The sequence below is a fragment of the Pyrgilauda ruficollis genome, unplaced genomic scaffold (genome assembly GCF_017590135.1).
Source record: "Pyrgilauda ruficollis isolate IOZ18807 unplaced genomic scaffold, ASM1759013v1 scaffold25, whole genome shotgun sequence".
Lineage (NCBI taxonomy): Eukaryota > Metazoa > Chordata > Aves > Passeriformes > Passeridae > Pyrgilauda > Pyrgilauda ruficollis.
This window is the reverse complement of record NW_024523822.1, coordinates 9,222,796-9,246,236: the sequence shown is the minus strand read 5'-3', so window position 1 is coordinate 9,246,236 and position 23,441 is coordinate 9,222,796. Positions and strand designations below refer to the sequence as shown.

Sequence of the window (23,441 nt, the reverse complement as noted above, 5' to 3'; positions counted from 1 at the left end):
AGCACTCTTCCACAAATGACTTGTGGTGACAGTGATGCCTTAGGAAGCCCCTGTCTCATCCCTGTCCTTACACCCTCTTATTCTGGCTCATCTCAACGAATTTTCCTGGATGACAAACTCTCTCAAACAGCAGATGTGAGTGAAAAAACAACCCTTTTTTTGAGTTGTTATTCTTCAGACAGATCAGATCCCTGCCTCAGTGTACAATGCAGCCCCACAAGCCTTCATGCTGGCAGAGCAGCAGAGAGATGGCCACAGCAGGAGGCACAGCCAGAGGGGAGCGAAGAGGGCTGCAAAGGCTCCACTGGGCTCAGCAGCAGCATTGCCACTGCATGACTGTGACCATGTAACACAACTCATGTCCTCTGATCCTACTGTCATCACATTCACAGCATCTAGATGGACTCACACTAAACAGTACAAATTACAAGATTTGGAGGGGAACAATGGGGAAATCTTGTACAAGGTAATGAGCTATTTTTGCCTGAAAGCTACAAGATAAATTCAGATTTGTCTGATCTACTCCCTAGTCTTAGTCCTTAACCTTCTTGCCAGCACTGAAAACTACTGCAGACCTTAATATTCTTTAGATGTTAAAAAGAATTGCAAAAGATGGGGGGAGATAAATTTGTCTTCAGTTACTTAAGAAATAGCCCCAACACACCAAATTGCAGAGGGGCAAACAGCCTTTGCTCAAGGCAAGGGATGTTGTTGCACTAGTGAGACTTCTGGAAGCCAGGCCACCAAATTGAGGGTTTATGTGTGAATGCAGAAGAACCATGTTAGATACCTCTTTTAGAATTGTTAACAACATACACGAGGAAAAATGAAACTAAGGACACAATGAGTCAGTAAGACTTGGGGCATTAGGAAGGCCTGAGCCTGGGCACTACCAGTGCTGTGACTGGCACCCTATGAACAATGACTACAGTCTCTGTCAAGTAGTGTCTGGATAAAGATGTGGTACATCTTAGTCAAAGAAAGAAGGGCTGGTAGCTGTAATTTAACTTTCCTTTCTCACATCTGGAGTTTTCGTCATTGCCCAGGCAGAAATTCCCTTGGATGGCTCTCAACCCTCTGACTGCAATGAATCCAAAATGTTTCAGAGTAGTTTAACATGACTTTCCTAAAAGACAAAAGCTACACAAAAAATTTACTTTCTTGAAACTGAGAACTACAGGACTGGAAATCCACCTGATCTGTAATTCGGCTGCTGGATTTATAATTAACGGTAAACTCCCTATGAAATCTGAAAGGGAAAGTGAATTTAAAACTTACTGAGAACTCAAAACAGGAAAAAACCAAGTCTAGCCAAGTAACTAGCTGTGATGCACATTTGGTACAGATTAACATACTTCACATTTCTGTGTTGGGCACTTGGACTTCCCTTAGAGGTCATGGAGTTGAAAGAATAATTGAGGCAGCTACCTGAGTGAGAATATGAACAGTGCTTGCAAATCCCTTCAGACCTGTTCTCTTGAAGGCTGCCTCTTAATATTTTTAATTCCACCAGACAATGTTACAAGTAGGTCCAGAAGGCAGGGGTGAGGTCACACACTTCCACTTCAGTTCTTCAGTGGAGCTTGGACACCTCACTGGCTGCTATTTACCTGCACTGCTCTGCCAATAAGACACCTTGGGATTACATTGCTTTTAATGCATATTTCAATGTATATTTTCACATATCAGACCTGCTCCCTCTCAAACATTACACCTACACCCCATCTACACCTACTCTCTAGGAGTTATTGATTCTGCTGTACCAAATAAATCTTGAGAAAAGAAGCTTCTAATATGGCAATGCTGGGGAAAAAACCTCAAACATTTTAATACCCAGTGAATCCGCTGGCAAAGACAGCATGATCAAATGGGTAGATTCAGCTGAGCTGCACGCCATCAGCATGATCCCAGATGCAAGGCTCCGGATGGCAGGAAGTTCACCAGGGCAAAGGCCACACTGGAAAAGCCTTGGCCTCCAGCCAGCACAGTCCAAGATGAGAGAAACACTGAACAGGAAGGGGATGTGAAGAAAGCATCCTCCAGTTTCTCTGGTTTGTGCCTCTCCTGGATTTATTAATTTTACACAGTTTTGCCACCAGCTAATTTTTTTTTTCTTTCTAATCTTACCCTTGAAATGCTTGCAAGTCCTGAATAATATCAAAACAACTAACTGCAGCAAAGAACAGGAATAATCAAAGCAAACCAATACCTCCTTGCAGGCAACTTCCTAGGCTTCCAGCTGGGAAACCCAAGAGAAATTGTAGGAAATGATAGTTCTTTATGTAGCCCTCATGGCTGTCATCTTCTGCTTGATAGAGCCCTGATAAAGTGAATTTGGCCAAGGTCTTGAGTCAACCAAATGCAAATCCATGGTCAGTGCTAACCTCACATAATTAATTTAAGATTTAATTAAAAGAATCATATATTCACATTTATTTCAAGAAGATATCAGTCTCCATCCTATAATCTTCTATGGTTCCCCTGGTTCAAGCAGACCACCCTAACCAACAGATAAACTCTGCAAATGTGGGAAGTCACTTCTATAAAGTTCAACTACAACTGTAGTAATACCCACCTGGGCAGCAAAAACAGATAAGGGAAACAAACCTTTAAACAATTCAGTTACATCTGCTGGAAGATGTCTCTCCTTGTTATATTTCTAATGGGGTAGGAAATTTCTGATTTTATTCTACCCAATCTAAGTCTGCAGCCAGCAGGAGCTTGCCTGTTTAACGTCTCTGTATTTGACCCAATGCATCTTGCATATTTGCTTGTAATTTCAGATAGAACAGAAAAGATGAGCAAAAATTAAATAGATTTGCTACTAGAACTTTCATAAACTTTGAAGCTTGGCCAAGAGCCAAGAAACTTTCTTAGTTTTTTCTACACACTTGTGTCCTGATCCCTTCTTGAGAAAGCACAGTCCTTTTTTTTTCTTTAAGTAATTTTTAGCATTTGTTAAAATGCCTCCTTATAGACTGCAGATGCAAAGATCTCTTCTCCCATCTACCCATATTTGCACTAGCATTCTACAACTGACTTTGTCCAAACCACACCTGCCCTTCCCAGCTTGAGGGTTTGAGTTCCACAGAATGATTTTTAACTGCTAAGAACTGATTGTTACCTCTTTTCAGACCTTCTTCTTTGATTTGTTTCAAAGGGGAAGGACCAAATTCTTCCTCCACAGGCCGGAACATCCTTTTGACCAGGACACTGCTACTAGAATACACAAAACAGGGACCATGTCACAATAAAACCGTGCTCACAGCAGAAGAGGAGACAACAGCAAGTCATGACTCACCTTGTACTCTGGCAAAAACACCCACTAGCTACTCAAGTAGCACCAAAAGCAGAAACTGCAAGGATTTAGCTTTTGATGCTTATCTGAACTATCCAGGCCTCTTAAATTGCCAAGACTGACTGTCTGGGACAGGTGACAGGAAAATATGTTCCAATGTTACACACTAATTTGAAAACCCCAAAGGCCCTCAACTGTTTAAATACTGAGGGAAGGGGGGTGGTTATTGCTTGATGCAATACACCCCTGTGTTTCTCAAATTCCACTGGAAGCCTTATGAAGATCATTAGTTTCAAAAAGAAATAAAAAGGGCCTCATGTTTTCAAATCAGTGTTGACTGCAGGTGCTTGGCCACTCCCTAGCACAGGTCACTAGAATTGCAGATTTATGGGAGTGTAGTTATGTTAGTCCAGAATCTCAGACTTCAGGGTGTTCACCTGGGGATTCAGGCAACTTGCAAAAGTATGGGACTGGCACACAGTGTGGGCTGAAGTTCAGCAGCCCATATTAAAACCCTTATTTCATGGCACCTCTAACTATCAGAGGGACTTTCATCAATTCTTCCAGTCCCTCCAAAGTCGGATGGGGGTACTCCCATTTCCAACCTTTGTCCTTCCCAGGTTCTCTCTTCTCTTTCTGCCTTTCTCTTCTGGCACTTGGCCATTCTGTCTGCAGTTCCTGTATTTGTTGCATGCACATGTATGCACTGCTAAACAGCTTTCAGGAATGCAGTGAAGTTCAGTGCTTCAACAAAAAATTCCAGTTTTTTAAATTATTTGAGAACTCTCATGCCGACATAGATGGCACTTCATTGTCATATATATTGTCCTCTCCCTGTACGAAATCTTAGGACTCTTTTACTTGGAAATGTATTAAAATACAGACATAAAAAGCAAGCAGTTTACACGGAAGAACATGAGGGAAGGGGAAGAAAGGGGTCAGTTTTATCTGATTTCGTATTTTGTATCAACTTTCTTTGAGTTTAAACTGTTAACTGCAAAGCTTGTGAAACAATAAATATCTTACCCTTCTCTCTCGTCATCTGTATTATAGTAAACCTAGAAGGATGGAAATAAAAACCAATTATTCCCAAAACTCAGGCACTTGCTTAACAGAATAACTTCAAAAGAGAGAAAAGACAACAAGTGTTTTGCAGTTTGTCATATGTTAAAAATACTTTTCCTCCTAAAAAGCACAAACACCTCTAGTTCTAACTGTTATCTGGAAGAAGAGTGGCTTAGAGAAACTGCTGTTGAATACCATCTACTGGAAATACATCAAAGTTTATTTGAGAGACATTACCCTCTTCCCTGCTTTATATCATTTTCCCAATTATTTTACAATCCTCTAAACCAGATTGCTACTCACCTAAATAAACCCTAATACAGTTTAAGCCACAACACTCAAAAGCTTTTGTATGTATTTAATACTGTCTGAAAATCTAATTAAACTATAAAGAACAAGATTAAACTTCAGGCCTAATGGAAATACAATTACTAAAGGTACAGCTGAACATTTGTTGCACAGGCTGTGGGTAGAAGCCCAAGTCCAGTTTTGTGTAAATCCACGTAGCTCAGAGTCACCAGGACCAAATTTACAACAGCAGCAAATGCAGCTGACAGTAGCAGGGGAGGTATAAAATCACAGTCTCTTGTCCAACACTTTACAGAACAGTCAGCCAAACTCCTCACAACATTCCCACACTGCAGGTCTGCACCAACAAGTGCACCAGCCCTGCAGCTGCTGAGCTGCGGTGCAAGCGCGGGCCGGGGGCACAGGGCACCGCAGCTGCTCCTGCTGGGCAGGGCAGGGCATCCCAGGCAGGCCTCCAGCACTGGGGCTGGCAAGACACTCAGAGCACACTCAGCTCTCACTGGGAGCCTTCACTTCTGAAACTGTGCAATGAAAATAGCTCAGAGGTGTGTGTGTGTGTGCAAAGCTGAGGCCTGTAACTATGGGTTACAGCAATAAAAAACATGGCTGAACATTGCCTGAGAGCTAGGAAAAGGGGATATCTTCCAGTCAGTTTAGAAAATTATTTACAGGATTATATATACTAAGGAATGTTTCCACCACCTCCTGTTTTGAAACAAATCCACATTTTGGTTTGAAAGCCATGAGGACAGAAGGTACCCAGCACTGATATGTGAGTGGGCGGCTTTCCAGTTTGGGAGAGTAAGCCCGTGACAGCTGTGATTACAACGTCTGTGCTCTTTGTGCTTTGCTCAACCACAATTCTCCCTGCTTCAAAATAACTGACAATTCCAACACTCAGTTTCATTTAATCTTTGTCATTTTAGTATTTTCCAGCAAGATGCATATTAAATTTCCTCATCAACTATTTGTCTTTATAAACATATGCATAAATGTTTCATTCTACTCCCTGAGATGTTAACATGTTCATAGTAACAAAGTTGTCAGAGCTGACCCTCCAGTTCAGGTTTTCAACTTCCCAGCAGGTGATAAACTAGAAAATAGCCAAGTCAGGAAAGACTTCCTTATGTTTACTAATGATAATAACGGCCAGTACTGAGTATTAACATTAGTATGATGGAGTTTTACCTGGAAGAGTGAAAATATTTTTTTCAAGAAATTTCTACATCTCTACGTGATGCCGACAGAAAATGGGTAGTGGTGTTTACTGACCCTACTCTTGACCTTTCTACACGGATAAGAGCTTGGTCTTTGTGTTTTCAGCTCTGACAGGGAGGGGGATCTCTGCTACCACAAGGTGGCACTTCATTTCACCAAGCCAAAGAGTGCACTCAAAACCAGATTGTGTTTCAGTCACAAATCAGCCTTATACTTGAAAGCAAAAGAATGACAGAACTGTAACAAAACCAAACTAGTCAGTTGTCAAAGAAGTATAAACTCCTTCGAACCCAGAACTCAGAAAGGTACTTGTCTCTTGTAAGGTCCTCTATAAGTGATGTGCAAAAACTGCATTTACCAAAATGAGAGCTGAAACAAGTGAAACAAGTGGCCCCCAGGAACAGTTATTTATCTCCCTAAAACCTGCCCCAGAGCAGAGGCAGCCAAGCAGCAAGTGGGCACCTGCTCATCTCATCATTTCCTACCTGTCCAGTTCTTTGTAGGTTTCCAAAGTGAACATCCGGTATGAAGAGAACGGGCTGGGAATCCAGGTCAGCCATTGTTTTGAAGAAGGTGATATCACTCTTTTTCTGCAGAGGGAGTGCACTCAGCTTCCCTTCAGCTGCTAGGTGGATCACAAAGCACAGGGTTGTGAAAGAAGACATGTTAAGCCTGATTTAGCCCCAGACCAGAAAGGACCACTTCACTCACCATTATTACATGAGGCTTGGGATGCCTGGCCTTTGCCTTTCTTCCTGTTCTGCTTTCTCTCTTCATCTCGGATTTTCCTTTCTGCTCCCTGATACAAAAAAGACAATCCATAGGTATTATCCAAAGAGGAACCACCATGAGCACTGTACTCTGCAATGCCTGGAACTACAGCATCAGACACACAGAAATGCTAAAAGAGAAACTGGTCATTTCATTGAAGACAGTTCTGTCCAGTCTGTTGGGAAGGTTACCAGGCTTTGCAGGATCACCTGTGCCTGAGACTCAGCTGGCACATCCAGTAGCTCCCAGGACTGCAGACAGCAAGGAGAACAAATCCACATGTTGGTTTGGAGGAGCCAGGACAGGCAGTATGCAGTCTGTAGCAGGACTGATGCCAGCACAGCTTGTGCAAAGGGCATTCCAAGCCCAGTGTCTCTGCAATGGACAGAGTGCTCAGGCCAAATATTTTGTGTATGTAATGGCATAAAACACCTGCAGGATTGCTATCATTTTACATAATGTCTGTGCTGAGGTCTTCCCTAAACTCTCCTCCACCCACTTTGTCTGGGGGTAGCATTGCTGCACTGTAGCCAGCTGTGCAGAGCCTTTGAGAACTGACAGTCCAAAAAGGCTGTGCTGACAGCTTGCCAACATTGCAAGGGTTCTTACAGAAAAATACAGGCATTTCAAACTGGGAGAAGCTCTCCAGAAATAGGAAAGCAATGTAGCACTGCCCTATTAGGCACCAGGAACTCCTGGGAAGTTGCAGGCTTCTGTTATGTAAATACACTCTCAACAAGTTTAAAAAATAAAACTTGTTATTGACATAAAAAGCAGCAACACCTCCTTTGAAGTTCTCCTAATTTACTTTATAAATAATACCTATCACACTGTGAAGGGTAATGAAGATCCATATGCTCCCAGACAGTTGGCATGCAAGATTACAGATTTTTTTTCCAAATTAAAATTAGAAGTTTCTTGAATAGAAGGGGAGAGGAGGGAGGTAAGGAAAGCAAAAACCACCCACCCAAGATGGTAAAATTCACACATGAGTCAATGAACCAAGTTTAGAAAGAGTGCAAGGAAAGATGTACTCCTGGCTGTGATCTATCAGTAGATTTCCAGAGGCTGAAAGAGCTGGAGGAAGAAATAGCTCTTTAGGAAAACATGAATGTGTCAAACAGAAACACTGCCTCCAGATCAGATCCCAGTCCAGCTGTCACTCACCAACCTCAACCACAGAAGCCAAGAGATTCAGAGTTGTGCACTCACCAAAATTTTAAGTGGCCTTTAAAGCCACCTGTTCTTTCTAAGAAAGGAGCAAAAATACACATCCCAGTCACTGTTCAGCAAAAAGCACATCCTGAGAAACCTGTGCTGCACAAAGGGCTCTGCCAGGTGGCCACAGCCCTGCCTACCACTCAGTGCTGCCACTCTGCTGCTCACAAGGAAGGGGATGAACCACCAAAGTATTTCATACACAGCAGCAAGAGTGAGCTTCCTCTCAGGAAAGCAGAAACTGAGGAGGATTCAGCCTTTTATGCATAATAAAAAATACATGTTTTACTGATTTTCTGTAATATTCCTTGTAACCATGAACTTGGTGACACTTCACAGCTTTCTCTTCATTCATTCATTCAAGGCAACACACCCCAAGATCTCTGGGGTGCAGGCAATCCCTGAGCTGGGCAGTCATTCCCATCCACCAGTGTTTATTTGTGCCACAGCCACTTCACAAAAGTGGCACCTGCAATACCCACAAAATTACCTACTAGCCCTTTGAGCTTGGAGCAGCCCACATGGCACACGGCAGGGGCCAGTCAAGCCTACAGGATGAGACCACAAAATTATTTTTGCATACTAGAGCATTTCTGCTGCATAGTTTTGACAGCTGAGCCATGTGACACATACCTAATAAACCACACTTTGCACATCTCTTCAGGACAGAAGAAATGACCCTCCTACTGGGGACTATAAACTATGCTGTGACCAGTGAAATAATGAAAGGAGTTCTTAATTTTTTCATTGATATCTGGGCTTTGTATAAATGCAAGGAGTACTTCTGCTACTAATCATTAACAAAATGCAGCCTTCAAATTTCAGGTGATTCAAAGTATTTTCTTCCTAATCCTTCAACTCATTTAAACTTAAGTCTTGCACCACTCTGATGCTCACGTGTACTCTTGCTTCTAGTTCCAGGCTAAAGCATTCCAAATCTCATTGGGCAGGCACACAGACATAGGCTGATAGGCTGATGTCTATGTGCCTGCCCAATGAGATGTGGAATGCTTTAGCCTGGAACTAGAAGCTCTCTCCAAAGCTGAAGATTAATAGGCAATTAGAGTTGCTCAATACTCTATGATAGTCCATTTTCTCTGTGATGTTCCGCACCAAAAACAAGGATGTGACAACTGCACATATTTCAAAAAACATGTATTTTTTAATGTTAAACAAATTTGGATTAATTTATTTTATTTTGGATCAATGTTATGGTATTTGCCAAGTCAAGTTCTGTTTCTTTTCAGCAAAGATAATCACATATAGAAAATCAAGTAGCTCTGAAGTCCCAGTTCTTTCATACACAGTGGCTAAAGCACTGTGCAATATATAAATATAAATAGGCCTGGTAGCAAGTTTCCCTGACAACCTACTTAAGGGATAAAAATTAGATATTCTTATAATGCAGCATCAGTGATCTGCTCTGATGACTGCAAGGCAGAGAATTACCACTGACAAAACAAGATGTGGACTGTAACAAATGCTTTGAAGATTGCTTACTGAAAAACAAACATGGACAAAAGATTGGATGACAAATAGGGAGTATAGACTCAAATAAGGAGTATGGTAAAGTTAATTTGTTAAGTAACATTTACAGCCTTTGCAGCATTTATCTCCATACATTTATGTCACAAAGCACATACTGGATGTGAGTTGGTGTTGCTCTCTAGCTTATATGTAAACTAATATTAAAATCAAGGAATTGCCAGAATAAATACTGATATATACATAATATGTACCACTTAGCTAAATGCAGTTTTATTTCTTTAAAGATATCTCTCTCCACAACAGCTATGCTGTGTTGCAGCTACAAGACATTAATTTGTCAGTGAATGGTCTTAAAAACTGGACACCTCCACCTGTGATTTATCCAAGTGAATATACAAATACACTCACTGGTCCTAAAGAGGCACCACCACTACAGAAAGAAACATTTTTAATAACATCTCAGGCACAGAAACATTTTTTCTTCTTCTTCTTTCATGTACCAGAATGAGAAACATTTCATACTTAGGGAGGAGGAATTTACTGTGCAGTTCCACTAGGCCAGGTGACTGTAATAAATCAGGTACTTTTGTCATCAGCTTCTCTTTGAGGCTGTCAGACTGGGGCATAACAGTGCAGTTCACACTTTCAGAATATATAAAGATCATTACATGACTGCTGGGTGGTTTTTTTATGTTCCTATAGTACCTCTTCAATTCATCATGACAAGGAGGTGGGCAATAAATAACAGTCTCAGCTTCATGGCCTTTCCCAAGGAGGCAGCAAGCTTTGTCCATGTCACTGTGGGGAGAGCCACAGGCTAGCAAGAGAAACTGAACCATTTAGCACCACCTTAACCAAAGCCAGGGGTTTATTTTGACACCTTGGAAAGATGAGGATACCCAGCCACACCAGCTACCTTCCTCTGAGCACAATGAATTTTCCCAGTGCCACCAGCAAGTGGAACTTCTCCAAACATTTATTTACTTCCAAAAGCCCTGTGACAAAGGGATGTTGGTAAAGATCTGACAGCATAAGTTTGGGGAGAAGCAAGAATTTGTCTCTTACCAAGTGCCAATTAGCACAAACTGTCATGTGCATTGACCTCGATAATTTTCATTTGCTCAAGTCACTTTCACACCCACATTAACTTAAAAAGCTCTACATGTGTGTATACATTTATATTAAACACACATCTAGCCTATTATCAATACCCTTGAGCCCTTCAGTTCCCATTTCTAATACATTTTTGATGTGTATAACACTTTAACTACCCCTGTGATCTTTCCTTCTACTTTGAGACAGTTTTGATTAATAGACTCAACATTCATTTCCTGCTTTTCGGTCTGGCTATTTGAAGCTCCAATTAAGCCAATGGATGCAATGAACGTGTATTATTCAAATTCTCCACCAGCTGTATCTAGAGGTTGCCCTTGATGAGTTTGTGCTCTGAATTGCCTTCCTTTTTTTAAAATAATTCAAATTTTTCTAATTGCTCTTCAGAAACAGGTAGATGAAAACTACTTGTTACTTTGATATTTACTGAGCTTTTAAGATCCAGCTGTAGCTTCAAATCTCTCAATATCTGACATTCAAAGTTACAATTAAAAGCATAGCATTTTGGCTGTAAGAAGACGTTAGTGCATACATTTACATTCATTACTTCCAAAGATTTTCCTCCACTAACACAACTGACTGATTAGCCCTCAAGATGTCGTTGTCAAAACAGCAACAAGGGAATGAACTGAAAAGGGGGAAGGAGCAGCAACACAGAGACCTGAAACAGTTGAACTCTTACCCTTTCCATTAAAAAGTTAATGTTATGTTTTGCCTGGGGCATGGCCTTTTGTCTTTCTATTCCCACTTGTAGGATGGCAAGACTAATTTGGATAAATTTCCAAGTCACTTAAATAGATGTAGGCTTCTGAATCCCTGAACCTTGACTAGAATCCAGGCATCAGCTCCCCTATGAAAGGTGTTTCTCAGCATGGAGAAAGTAATCAGCTGGCAGATGCTAAACAAAGCTGAAAAGTGGTTGCACCCTCTTTGAAGAATCATCACTGACATTTCTGAGCAGCTGTTTCTGCCTGGTGATATACACTGCTGACCATGACACTGTCTAATTCATTCAGGCATGACCTATGTCTGGGCACTGAAACATCTTACTAGTCTCCACAGAGGAGCAGTCATACCTACAGCAAAAACCCAAAATTTTGCTAAAGAGGGTGTGAACACACACAAAAAATAGTTACTGAATTACAAATTGGGAATGGCTAAGGAAAACCCATCAGCTGTGTCACTGGAATTTGCTGGTTTTCACTGCATCATAAAAGGGAGCCTAGCAGATTCTCACTGAAAAGTGCATTTTTTTCTGTCAGAGAAACTGACATGAAGTTTACCTGCTCTCTATCCTGGCTGTCAGTTAGAAGGGATGACATCAGCAGACTGCCACTTATGTGAGTGAGCCTGTGATCAGCACTGACCCTCCAAATAGAGATATATTAGCATTTGCACTTTCTATTACTTTTTTGACATTCCATAATCATGACCTATAACATGCTGTCCTTAAACAGTTCAACTATTGCTTACAAGCTGAGGAATCAGGGCCAAAAAGACTGCAAAACAGTAAAATAATTACATTATAATCAGTTTGATTTGTGATACCACACGGACCAAATGCTATGATGAAATACAATTCTTTAAGGAAAGAACCAGCATTTAATTAGGTCTAAAATACAGCAACAATAAACTGCCTAACAAGATTCCTCCTTCATCCATGGTAACTGTGCTTTGCACTTACCTTGTCACAAAAAACCTTGATCTGGCAGTAGGCTCGGTGGATAGGTTTATTGCTGCGGTTGTTGTAGCTGTAAGTATCGATCTGAATCATCAAAGGAAGCCCTTTTACTCCTTTTTGTGAGGAGAAGTCTGTGCTCAAGCAATTCACTGTGATGAAAATCTGTGTGCCAGAGAGATTACTTTTTAAAATGTGGTGCAAACAACAATTAAACTTCCAGAAATACATGACAAGAAATGGGAAAATAAAATTAAAAGGTTTTAATTCAGCTATGATGCACACTCTGGCAATTCACACATTTATTCTCCACTTCTGTCCAGCAAAGACACTCCCACCCTGAGAAGAACAGACTTGAAAGCCATATATTGGTGTTTCAGTTTGGATCAGAAGCTCACATTTGACGTGAATCATTTGGTTCTCCCAACTTATCCTGCTTTGGTTCACACCAGAGCTCAGAATACACGAACTGGATTCTTTTTGGAAGAGTCAGACCATGAAAGATATATTCCAGGAGCACTCAGATCCTCCAGCTGCTCACAGTTGCTTAATTCATGGGAACTAACTACAGACAATCTGAGATAAAACCTCCTAAAACGTGCCTTATGTGGATGTCAGGTCTTTAGCCCTTACTTGTTCCACTCTACAACCCTGTTCTGCACGTTTGCACTATTTGTTGATACAGATCATCATGCTTCATCCTTTCCAGCTGCCTTAGGTATGGCCTGTTCATCTGACAGCTCATTCAAATTCAGTGGGACAAAGATAAACTCTACCCCTTTTCTTCTATTTTAAACATTTTCTTCACACTCTCATCGACACTACTGCTTTCTCCATCCCATCAATAGATACTCCTGTGTTTCACTTTAAGGGCCCTTCACAGTCTTTCCTCAGTTTTAAAGATCCATCACAGCCTGTCTTTCAAACTGGGAAGGAATTTTTCAAATATTAAAAAACTACTCCCTTCCTCTTCTCAGAAGTTCTCTTTGTTACACAGCATCCACATAACTTGACTGCATTCAGAGAGTCACAAAGTCGTCTGAGCTGGAAGGGACTCAGAAGCATCATCGGGCCCCGCTCTTAGTGGCCCATCCAGGTCCCTTGCTCTCCTTCTACAACACAAACTTACAACCTGATAGCCACTAATCATCTCCCTCTCATTAACTCAATTGGCACCATGGGACAAGGTGTGTGTCATCTGTACAGGCCCTGGGAGGAGGGTCTCCCACCAAAAAAGCCTTCCAAGGACTATTCTGATGTAAAGCAAACATTATGAACTGAAATACCACCAATAGCTTTCAGTGAGGATGGCATTCATAAAACTCAGAGAAGAAACTAGATTAAAAATCTAATTTTCAGCCCAATGAGGAATATGTGCATTACATAATAATTTGGGGCAATTGTCTATCAACCTGATTCTACTTTTCACTTGCCCTTAGTTTAAAAAGCAACAACAAAACACCAAAACAAAACAAAACCCCAAAAGTGTGAACCAAGGAAAAGGACTGAGAACACTAGCAGTACATACTCCTGAACCAGGAGGATGTGAAACCTGCTGCAGAAGAATAAGGACACTCAGGAAAGAAGAGATCTCAAACTGGTCTCTCAAACACATCTGATGCACACCTCACTGGGCAGAGGGGAGGGCAGCAGGCTCCCGGGGTCTGGGAGTATTCCTGAAGGAAGAGCATGAAGGACATCCCCCCTCCTTCCCCTCCATTCCACAAACAGGGAAAATAAACCAACAGGGTGAGCAACCAGAATGCAACATCCCTAAGAATGCAACATCCAAGAAAGACAGCTGAAAATAAAAAGAAGGGCTCCAGCAGGGCTGGTAGGGGATACTTTACCCTCCTGGCAGAAGTTAACATTACAGTCAGGGTCTTTATGATGGAGCCAGAGCAGCTTGTTTGCCTGACTGAGCTAATGGCCCCTCCTCTCTGCTTCTGATTGTATCACAAAGCTGCATTTACAAATGAAATAGTTGAACTTTAACTGTGGACAGAAGAGGGAGGCAGGGAAAGGCCCTAGGTGAAACTCTGATTTTGAAGCTGATAGTGTTATTTCTGTTTCAAATTACAAGTTGATCTCCTCCAGCTCCAAAGATAAGTGTAGACACAGCAAATGCACCTTTGAAAAATGACAGCCTGAATTTTCGTTTGCCTTCAGAATCATTTATAGTGTCAGGGTAATGGTTTAAAGTGTGTGAACACACGGTAGTGGAACGAAGTCCAGCATAAAACAGAATCTGGTCTCTCTATATTTTAGCCCATACTTCTACACAGAGAATTTTCTAAAACGTATATTCAAATATGAGAAGACATGCAGGCTTTGCATCTACCTAGCAGTTTGTACTTCTTCCACCCTTGCTGAACACTCAGCTGAGAAGCAAAAAAGATCTTGTCCCACCTTAATCAACTACACACGCTGCATCGTCTCTTTCACTGCCTCCACAATCGCAGAGCAGAGTAGGAACGGCTGGGGAAGACAGACTTCATGGTTTCAAGAGTCCCCATACAGCAATAACAGATTATTCAGCATGAATAATAGATAGATGCTGCAAGACTCAATATCTTGTCCTGACACTGTAATACATCAGGCTCCCTCTGAGGAGCAATGACTGTACATTCATGCACGTGACGTGTACTACACTTTCTGTCATATCATTTGCACCTCACAGACAGACACATGGATTCAAATTAACACAGATCGTTGACACCGGGGAAATTTTCTGTCTCCATGCAATGTTCTGTTAGCTTTCCTGTAAAGCAACACACTGACTTTGGATTTGGAAAACAAAGGGGTGTACAGAGGGAAAGGGAAGAGGGGGAAGAGGGCATCGGTTCTGTTATTTATTTTAGGGTTTTTCTTCTTTGTATGATTAAAGATTTGCACCAGTGCAGCAGGCTGCTATGGTGAAGAGGACCTGAAGAAACATCTGGACAGTTCCCTTCTCTCTCCCCTGGTTTGCCCAGAAACTACCTCTCTAAAGCAGTGATCTGCTCTGAGCAGCACTGATTTCAGCCATTTGTCCAAACACATCCTGCTTTGCCCTTTGCAACTCTCACCTTCCCTCTCTTTCCAGCTCCTGTTCATAATGCATGTACTCCCACTCTTGATGAGACAAGGGGCAAAACAACTCCATGGGCAGCCACAAAATGGAGTGCTATTCTACTTTTCTTAGAAGATACCCAGATTTAAGATCTCCTTTGCTGTGGTATTTTGCATAATAGAATTAACATGGTTAGAAAGTGTAGAGTTAAGTAGAAATTACAGTAGCAGGAAGAGAAATCACTGTCTCCCTCCCAAGCCCTGTCTACACTTGTCTTTGAACTGTATTAATAAAAGTTAGTATGATTGTACCCAAATTCAGATACAACTTTTTTTTTTTTTTTTTTTTCCTGTGCAAACTGGATTTTAGCAATGTTTTGCTATCTGGAACACATTGTATAATTGTCATTATAGTGATGTCTTTTTTTTTTTTTTTAATGTCAGCATATAGTAGATTAAAGCAATTAATGGCAGAGTTCCACCCATCTAGTCTCCAGCTCAGGCATGCCATTGGCAATTAAATACTAATTTACAGAAACATTTGGTGCTGAGAAAGTTTCACAAGTGGCCCAAGATAACGACAGCTCTTCTATTTGTTATAGAGCACGCCTAGAAAAAGCACTCTATCTTTTGGGGACTACTCCTCCACGGTGTAGTTGCTATTACGAGAACTACTGTTTGTTAAATACTGCAGCATAATTAGGGATGTACAAGACACAAACACAGTAAGCTGCCCTAGGGGAAAGCAAGGCTCAGAAGTGCATTTCCCTTTTTATCATTTAATTCAGCTAACATGACTCTTGCTGTGGTCTCACAGCTTATACACTAAAGGTCTGCAGCTACGAAACTTCTAATATTAGCCTTTTATTACTATTTACATTTCTGGCTCCCATTGTCTCAGAAACTGCCAAGGGCAGAAGGGAGGCACAAAATAAGAAACTTAAAGCAATTTCTCTACTGAATACTGGCAATACATAGAACCCTGGTGACGGGTCTCTTAAAAGTCTGCTTCAAAAGGTTCCTCCCTCCAGACCCTAACAACAAAGAGTTAACTGACTTGTCTCTCAAATGACTAACATCAATCCTATCATTCCTCATATACACAGAAAGTGTGGGTTTATAGTTTCTCCTACCAGCCGTTACCTTATAAATCCCACACAAAGGTAAGACCTTTGTTTTATTTCAATACAAATGTCTCCAGCAAATGTTTACACTACTCTTTTGAAGCTTCCTCAACCCACACCACACCCCGGCAACTACATAAAAATGCCATTTGCTTTGAATCCCAGATGCATACTTACCAAGCCATTTGTATACACTGAATTTCAACATTATGTGCTACCACAGGTTAACTCTTCTCTAATATATACACGTGTGTGTGCATGTCTCACATCTATATATACACTCATATATATATATATATGCACACTTGCACACACAGACATGGTCTATTAAAGTAGCTGCCAAGTCTAATCCTACATAATTTCTGCTACTAACTCCCCAAAAAGAAGCATATTTTCCTTCAACCCCTACATTTTTAGAGTAGAGAAGATGTTAATTTCCTTCCTAATTAAATTAAATTTGATATAACTTGAGAAGGAAATTCACGATTAAGAAAAAAAAAATCTTATACTAGTCAAAGCCTTCCTAAGTATCACTAACAATGTTTAAGAAATATGGATTGCCACAATACAAATTACTGCTAGAGATAGTGCTGCTCTATAAGCTTGACTTTACTATTGTACCCACTGGAATTGGAGCTCACTTTGGCCCACAATATCCAAGAACCTAATCCTGCAAATCAGTCACTCTTTGAAAACAGCTTATTACTGTATGAGCCATGCCAAAACTCATTAAATAACTGGAAAGGTTCCCAGAGGCTTCAGCATACTTTGGATTAAAGATCTACATTTCAGTTAAATATAGCAGGGCAGTTACTGCACGCAAGTATACACAACAACTGTTCAGCACACAACTCCTGCACTCACTGAAATCACCTCACTCATCTGCCAGCACCTGCCTGAATAATACAGCCACAAACATGTCTGTTTATTGCATGCCCAAGTAGCAGTGCTTAGCAGAAATCTGCAATCTCTTGATATCACAGAAAACTGCTTGTCTCTTTAAAGTGACATTTTTTGTTAGCAGCTGCTCATTGAAGTAATATCCTTGATTTTAAGGCTAAAAAATACTTTCCATAAAAATATACAATTGTTTCAGAAGTAACACCATCATAGCCAATTTAAATACGCCAAGTACCTACCAGAGAGAAGTCATATCTCAAGGAGGTAGTATGGCTTATGACAAATATATTATTCCTTGACCAAGAGAATTCTGTCTCTTTAACTATCTTTCTTGCAAACTAAGTTCTGCCAGTGCTAACACTGCAAGCAGACAGATGAATGTCTACCAGAAATGAAGCTGAGTCTGTTCAAGAGCCTCCACTAGAACTATGTCCACTCACCAGATGCTGCAGCAAAATCTTCTATAGGGCAGCAGCAAGGCAACTACATATCTTCTAGCATATTATAAAGACACTTCTAAAAGATAGTTAAAAAGTCAGCCAGTTGTTGTTAATTGTTGTTTGTTTCATAATCTTTAAAAAAGAACTCCTTTAAAAGTACCAAACACAGCATTTGTATTCAACCAAAGGGAGACAAATAATCACCTCACCCATAAATGCTACATGTATATAATAGAATTAAATATGGGAGGGAAAAAAAGAGGGATTGTACAAAACCGTTCTTCTCTTCCTACCCCTGCTCCTTTATAGCAATATTTTTGTCTTAAGAAAGCACTGAGTTTGACATAGCTATGGAGCCTTCCCCTCATTTCCCTGGATCCTACTCTGAACCACAAGCCCCCTCTAGAAAACAGTCCCAGCAGAAAAGGATGCTGTTCTAGGAAAGGGTAAGGATACGCCAGGACTAACTTTCCTCTGCCAGAAGGCAAGGCAACTGCTGCTGTCAACCAGGCACAGCAGAGAGAACACTAGCAGAGTGGTGTTTCTGACTTTGGTGCTGTTTCCTTAGTTCACAGAAAGCAATAGTGTGATTATTCCACCTTTGACATGCACTGCACAAGATTCTGTTTCCACTGACTTGTTCTGCCAAGCAGCAGTTGGAAGATGAGGCACCAAGCATGGGGTGAATAGGAGCCAACAGCCCAGTTCCATTGACATTACTGGGAGAACAGAGAGGCCTCTGCCTGTACCCTCTGGATTCCTGTTTATTCCACTAAGACCCAACACGAGATGCTGCCTTAGCAGCCCTCAGCAGGCTTTCTGGTAGCTGGCAGATTCTGACTGCCACACCCATTCTCTTATACCTTCTTCCTGAAGGGCTGCGAGGGGAAGGCCTGCTCTGTCTGTGTGTGAGAGGAAAAGTCTGACTTCAAATGAGGAGAAATATGGCTTTAAATTAGCTGCCATCCAGGTGGAGTAGGAAAGTGAGAAAACTGATGCTCAAGATAGATCTTCTAAATGTGGGATTTAGTTTCACAGCAGGGAGAGGCAGATTTGGTTAGGTGATTTCTACTACTTCTGTTTGATTTCCCACATCACTCCCCAGTATACTTCCAACAAGAAGTTTTTCTTTGCTTCTTCCAGGGCCAGCAGAGTGCTTCATCACATCCCAACTCAGAGGCCCTGAAAAGAACTGTTGTGTGATAGTCTGACTTGGGGAAAAAAAAGGCTTTTGTGCCTCTGAAGGGGTTAAGTTTCTGAAAAGAACTGTTGTGTGGTAGTCTGACTTGGGGAAAAAAAAAAGGCTTTTGTGCCTCTGAAGGGGTTAAGTTTTAATCTTGAAATTGTGGTGAAAATGGAAAATAATACTGAACAGAAACAATGGAGGCAGTTGAAAGATCATCATTCAAAAAGCTTAGGAAAAGGGAGTCTGTAATTATGCCTTGAAATTCTTCATCTTCCAAGGATGAGGTAATTGCTGGAGAAAAAACAGCCTTCAGTGACGTGCCTCAGAACCCACAGCTTTCCAACACCTCAGGGGCATCCTATGGGAATCCCCAGACCCAGTGCAACCAGTTATTGTAACACTTTCCAACAGGAGCAAGCATGTACACATACTTGTGTGTGGGGAGGGAAACACTGTAGTGCAGACAAAGTGATAAGCTTTCAGGTACAATCTGATTTATACCTGATAGCCAAACACTAAAGCACGTCATGAATCCTCTTTTATCAATATATTTACAGTTCAAGCTCCTAAAAGATCAGATATTTAATACCCCAAAATAAATATGCATAAGCCAATTTGCATTTTAATCACTATTTCCTGCAGAAATACAAGCAGCTTAAATCTCAATCCTAGCATTTTTTTAATCCAGAAGGAGTCTTTATTTTAAAATCTTAGCTTGTTTTGTTTCCAGTGATCATTGCAAAAGTTGTGTTCATAATGTTCTGGCACCCAAGGCAAGAGCCAGGTGAATGGTGTGAGATTAGAAAAAAACGTCCATGGTTAATACTTGACATTAATGGATGTGACTTCCTTGTTCCTAGATCAACACGGGTGTCTTGCTGAGTCTGGCTTGGGGCTGCAAATGCAAATGTCTTAGAGAACTGCCAGGCCCGGAACAAGACTGCCACGTTCCAGCCCTGGTAGTGCTTCTGTAAAGGTCCTCGAAGAAGACTGCTGCGTTGGAGATCCCAAATTGGTATTTGCTTGCACAGTGATCACGCACACACAACAGTCGCCTATTGTGACTACAGAGGACAACCTACTGCTGTATTTTGAAATGGAAACACATAATAGGGAAATATCTGGGGCGGTGAAAATGTAATCACTGCATGAGTAAATACAGCACCATTAGCAACTGGGACAAGTACAACTCTGTTTATCAAGGCCTGCTTTTGAAAGAGCTGTGTGATTTTCAGAACTATTGTCTTTTCTTTTAAGATGCGCATCAGAGATTAAAATCCCTGTTACTATAAACAGCACCTTCAGTCAGGACAGTGAGTGTTAATGCTACCACTCCGTGTTCAATACAAGTTCTCAGAGGACTCACTCTGATGATGCAACCTCTCTAATGCTGCTGGAAATGCAGTGGGCAATTGTGCATGAAGAGGTCTTTGTATTTGAAAGAATCACAGCTCTACTTAAATACTGGACATTTTGTGTTCAACATGAAAACAGTATCAGGAGTTTGCTGAGCTCAGTGTTTGCTGTTTATTAACCTACATCCCCAAGAGTACTGCATTACCCCCACTCATTTTACACAGCCTATTTCCCTTGTTTGCTTTCCGGGGGCCAACTTCTTCTTATAATTACCGGCAGTTTTTCATTTCTCCCACACTAGTCCATGCAGTTGAAGCACTCTGACAGCCTTTGTACAACCTTATCTGTAAGAAACTAGTTAAGGTGTTCTGCTATCCTGGTTTATAGGTCCACTTAAGAGTCACATTCCTGAACGAAGACCCCATGCCTGAGGGTACTCGACCATTAAAAAAAAAAAAAAAAAAAAAAAAAGTTAAAAAAAGCCTCAGTCCTCAAAAATACATTAATTCCAAATTGCAAAATGTTCTGTGTAACAATATAAAAAATAATGGCACCAACACACGGGAAGGCATAGTCTAACTTACAGAATATGGATTATGGGAGATGCTTAGAATGCACAATGAAAGTTGACAACTTGGAGAAAGAAAAGACTCAGCTTGTGTCTTACACCTGGCTTTGCAAATAGGAAAAAAATCTTTCACTGTTTCTCAGGCTGGGCACCTACCAACAAGCCCTCTTATTTGTCAGAAAGGAGAGAAGTGGAACTGTGCCTAACGATGGATGGTGCTTATAAAGGGATGCCGTCTGCATGGCTTTTCCTCACCTTTGCCTCCTCATTGACATCCCAAGTAAAGGACACAGCATTGAATGCAATTTCTTCAATATTCCCAATGGTATTAAAACTCTCCTTGTAATCAGCTGTAAGAAAAAAAACAAGAGTCATGAAAAAAATTGAACTGTTTTACAACTCTGATTTTTTGCCTCTTAAGCTGTGTTGTCTAGTGCATCAAAACCACCTCTTGTATTGTTTACAGTTAATTATGAATAATCTTAATTGCAAAGAGGTAATATAATGCAACCTGAGTCTTATGCATAGTGTATCACTAGCTAATGTTCTTGCAAAATATTGTTGGCTCTCGAAAAGGAGTGTGACTCTACTGGCAATGAGTCAGTGCATTCATTAGCTTGGCCAAGGAATGGCCAAAACTGGAAAATTAACTGAAAACTACTGAAGCATTTAAAGGGACTGTTCAAACAAGAACATTCTTTATATTAAGAAAACACATAGTAAATCCTAAAGAAGCTTTCTAAAAGTCTAAGAGCTATGACTGGAGGAAATCATCAGCGTGCATTCCAACTTTCCCAGGAATTACTGCACTGGAAGCTGGATTAATATTTATATATTATTAAAAACAAAATTAAAAACCCCACAAAAAATCGAAACCATGACAAATCCCCCACAAAGAACCAAAACCACAAAGATCCTTTTTCCAAAGTATGTGCACCACTAAAACAGCAAATGAAGAAGAAAAAAAAGAATTTAATTTGTCTGACTACAAAATCTGCACCTTCTTCTTACTTCTTCCCCACGTGCTGTTATTATTATCATCAATAAACTAGCATTTTGGAAGGAATGCAAAGCAAAAGGAAGGAAGATTTAAAAGTTTACTAACACCCCCCCAAAACAGTAAGGCTGGAAAACTATGTAAAACAGACAACTTTCAAGTCCTCTTTATAAGAGGAACAAGCACTGCTTTTCTCTCACTTTGCTGGACAGTTTAACACCTTTTATTCCTTTTGATGACAGATTAAGAGAGATACCAGGTAATAGCTGCTTGATTAAAGGAACTTCCAGATCGTTCACACTAATGGAATAACTCTCTCTGGGACAAACATTTCCTAAGAATTCCTCGAGGGTTGTAATTGGACTCAGTGCTAGAGGGCTGAGATTACACTCCTGATCTAAAGTTTGCCCAAATCTGTGCTTCAGAAACATGCTGATTCTTAGCTTTGTAACCAGTTATAGAAAGAGGATGTTTTTGTATTCTGTGCGACACACAAATGATTCCAATATTCATTTCCTTTGCCTAAATTGTTGGTCTCTAAAAAAGAAATTTTAGATAATAACTGCTTTAGCATAATTTATAACAAAAAACGTTGCTACAAGAAGAATTATTTAATGTTTGAGACTGGCAATCAGTATACTTTTCTCTCATTTGAAACACAAGAATGCTGGCATCTCAGTGGGCAAGTAAAATTGTGTTCCTGGGACACACGAATGATTTTGGATACAGTAAAAAAGAAGCACTTTAGACCATAGGAACAGCACGAGATATTTGGTGATGTAGCAAATTAACAAAGTGTTTGAGAGGGCAGGCAGGCTTTTCATTCCCACTTTGAATGCAGATCTCCTTTTTAACTGAAGTCATTGGCTTCACTATCTAAATTCAGTGTGGGGATGCAAATGAGAGGAACTAGAAGACACATAAGTAGTTTAATATGCATGTGCACACATCCACCCACCTCTTAAATTTATGATTCACCAGAAAGTGCCTCGTGCAACTGACTGCTGCATATGGGCGTGCTGTGTAGGTGCACTTTGGAAAGACATGAACAAGATGCCTGGTAAAGACACCTGTTTTCTTGTCTTAAAAGGCTGTCAGAACCTCACATCCCACCAACCCTTCCCTTCTCTCAACACATGCCTCTCCTTTAATTGCTATACACAAATCTCATGGAGTGTCTATGTGACACTGTTAAAAAGGAGAAGTGCATCCTATTCCCCTCAATTTACAGGCAATTAAAGAAGGATCCTCAGTTGATTAAGAAGCCATTTACACCTCAGAATATTTGAAAGCTGTTAGAGTGACTACAACTTTTCCTCTTCTCCTGCTGTGAGTTACCAGAAAGAGAAAATCAGCATGTTCAATAAGCAAAAAATGGCTGCACAGGAATTATTTCCTCTTTTGTTACATAAATTGCATATTAAACAATGGCAATTTTTTTATGTTAAACATTAATCATGCATTACATGTCATTGCATACTTTTGTATTGTGCACATAAATAATACAAACTATGCTGAAAAAAACAAGGGCAAGTTTCTATGGAGCACAAAGCTTCCACACCTACTCTTCATATTTGAACCTGTTCTAGTATGTCAAATTATTGTACTTATTTTAAATAATCAATATCCACTGTGATTAAGTATTGTATTCTTTATTTGAA

The 23,441-nt window shown here is 40.6% G+C and overlaps 1 protein-coding gene across 1 annotated transcript in view; it reads right to left on the bottom strand.

The window, feature by feature from the left end:
* The window catches only part of GRHL2 (grainyhead like transcription factor 2), a 152,883-nt gene that overhangs the window by 8,779 nt on the left and 120,663 nt on the right, over positions 1-23,441 (bottom strand). Inside the window, exons 11-16 of the mRNA XM_041470564.1 lie at positions 21,039-21,133; positions 12,165-12,323; positions 6,602-6,689; positions 6,376-6,515; positions 4,325-4,356; positions 3,125-3,219 (exon numbers count right to left, since the gene is read on the bottom strand). Coding sequence (XP_041326498.1) covers positions 3,125-3,219; positions 4,325-4,356; positions 6,376-6,515; positions 6,602-6,689; positions 12,165-12,323; positions 21,039-21,133 — 609 coding nt within the window. The remainder of the gene's footprint in view (positions 1-3,124; positions 3,220-4,324; positions 4,357-6,375; positions 6,516-6,601; positions 6,690-12,164; positions 12,324-21,038; positions 21,134-23,441) is intronic.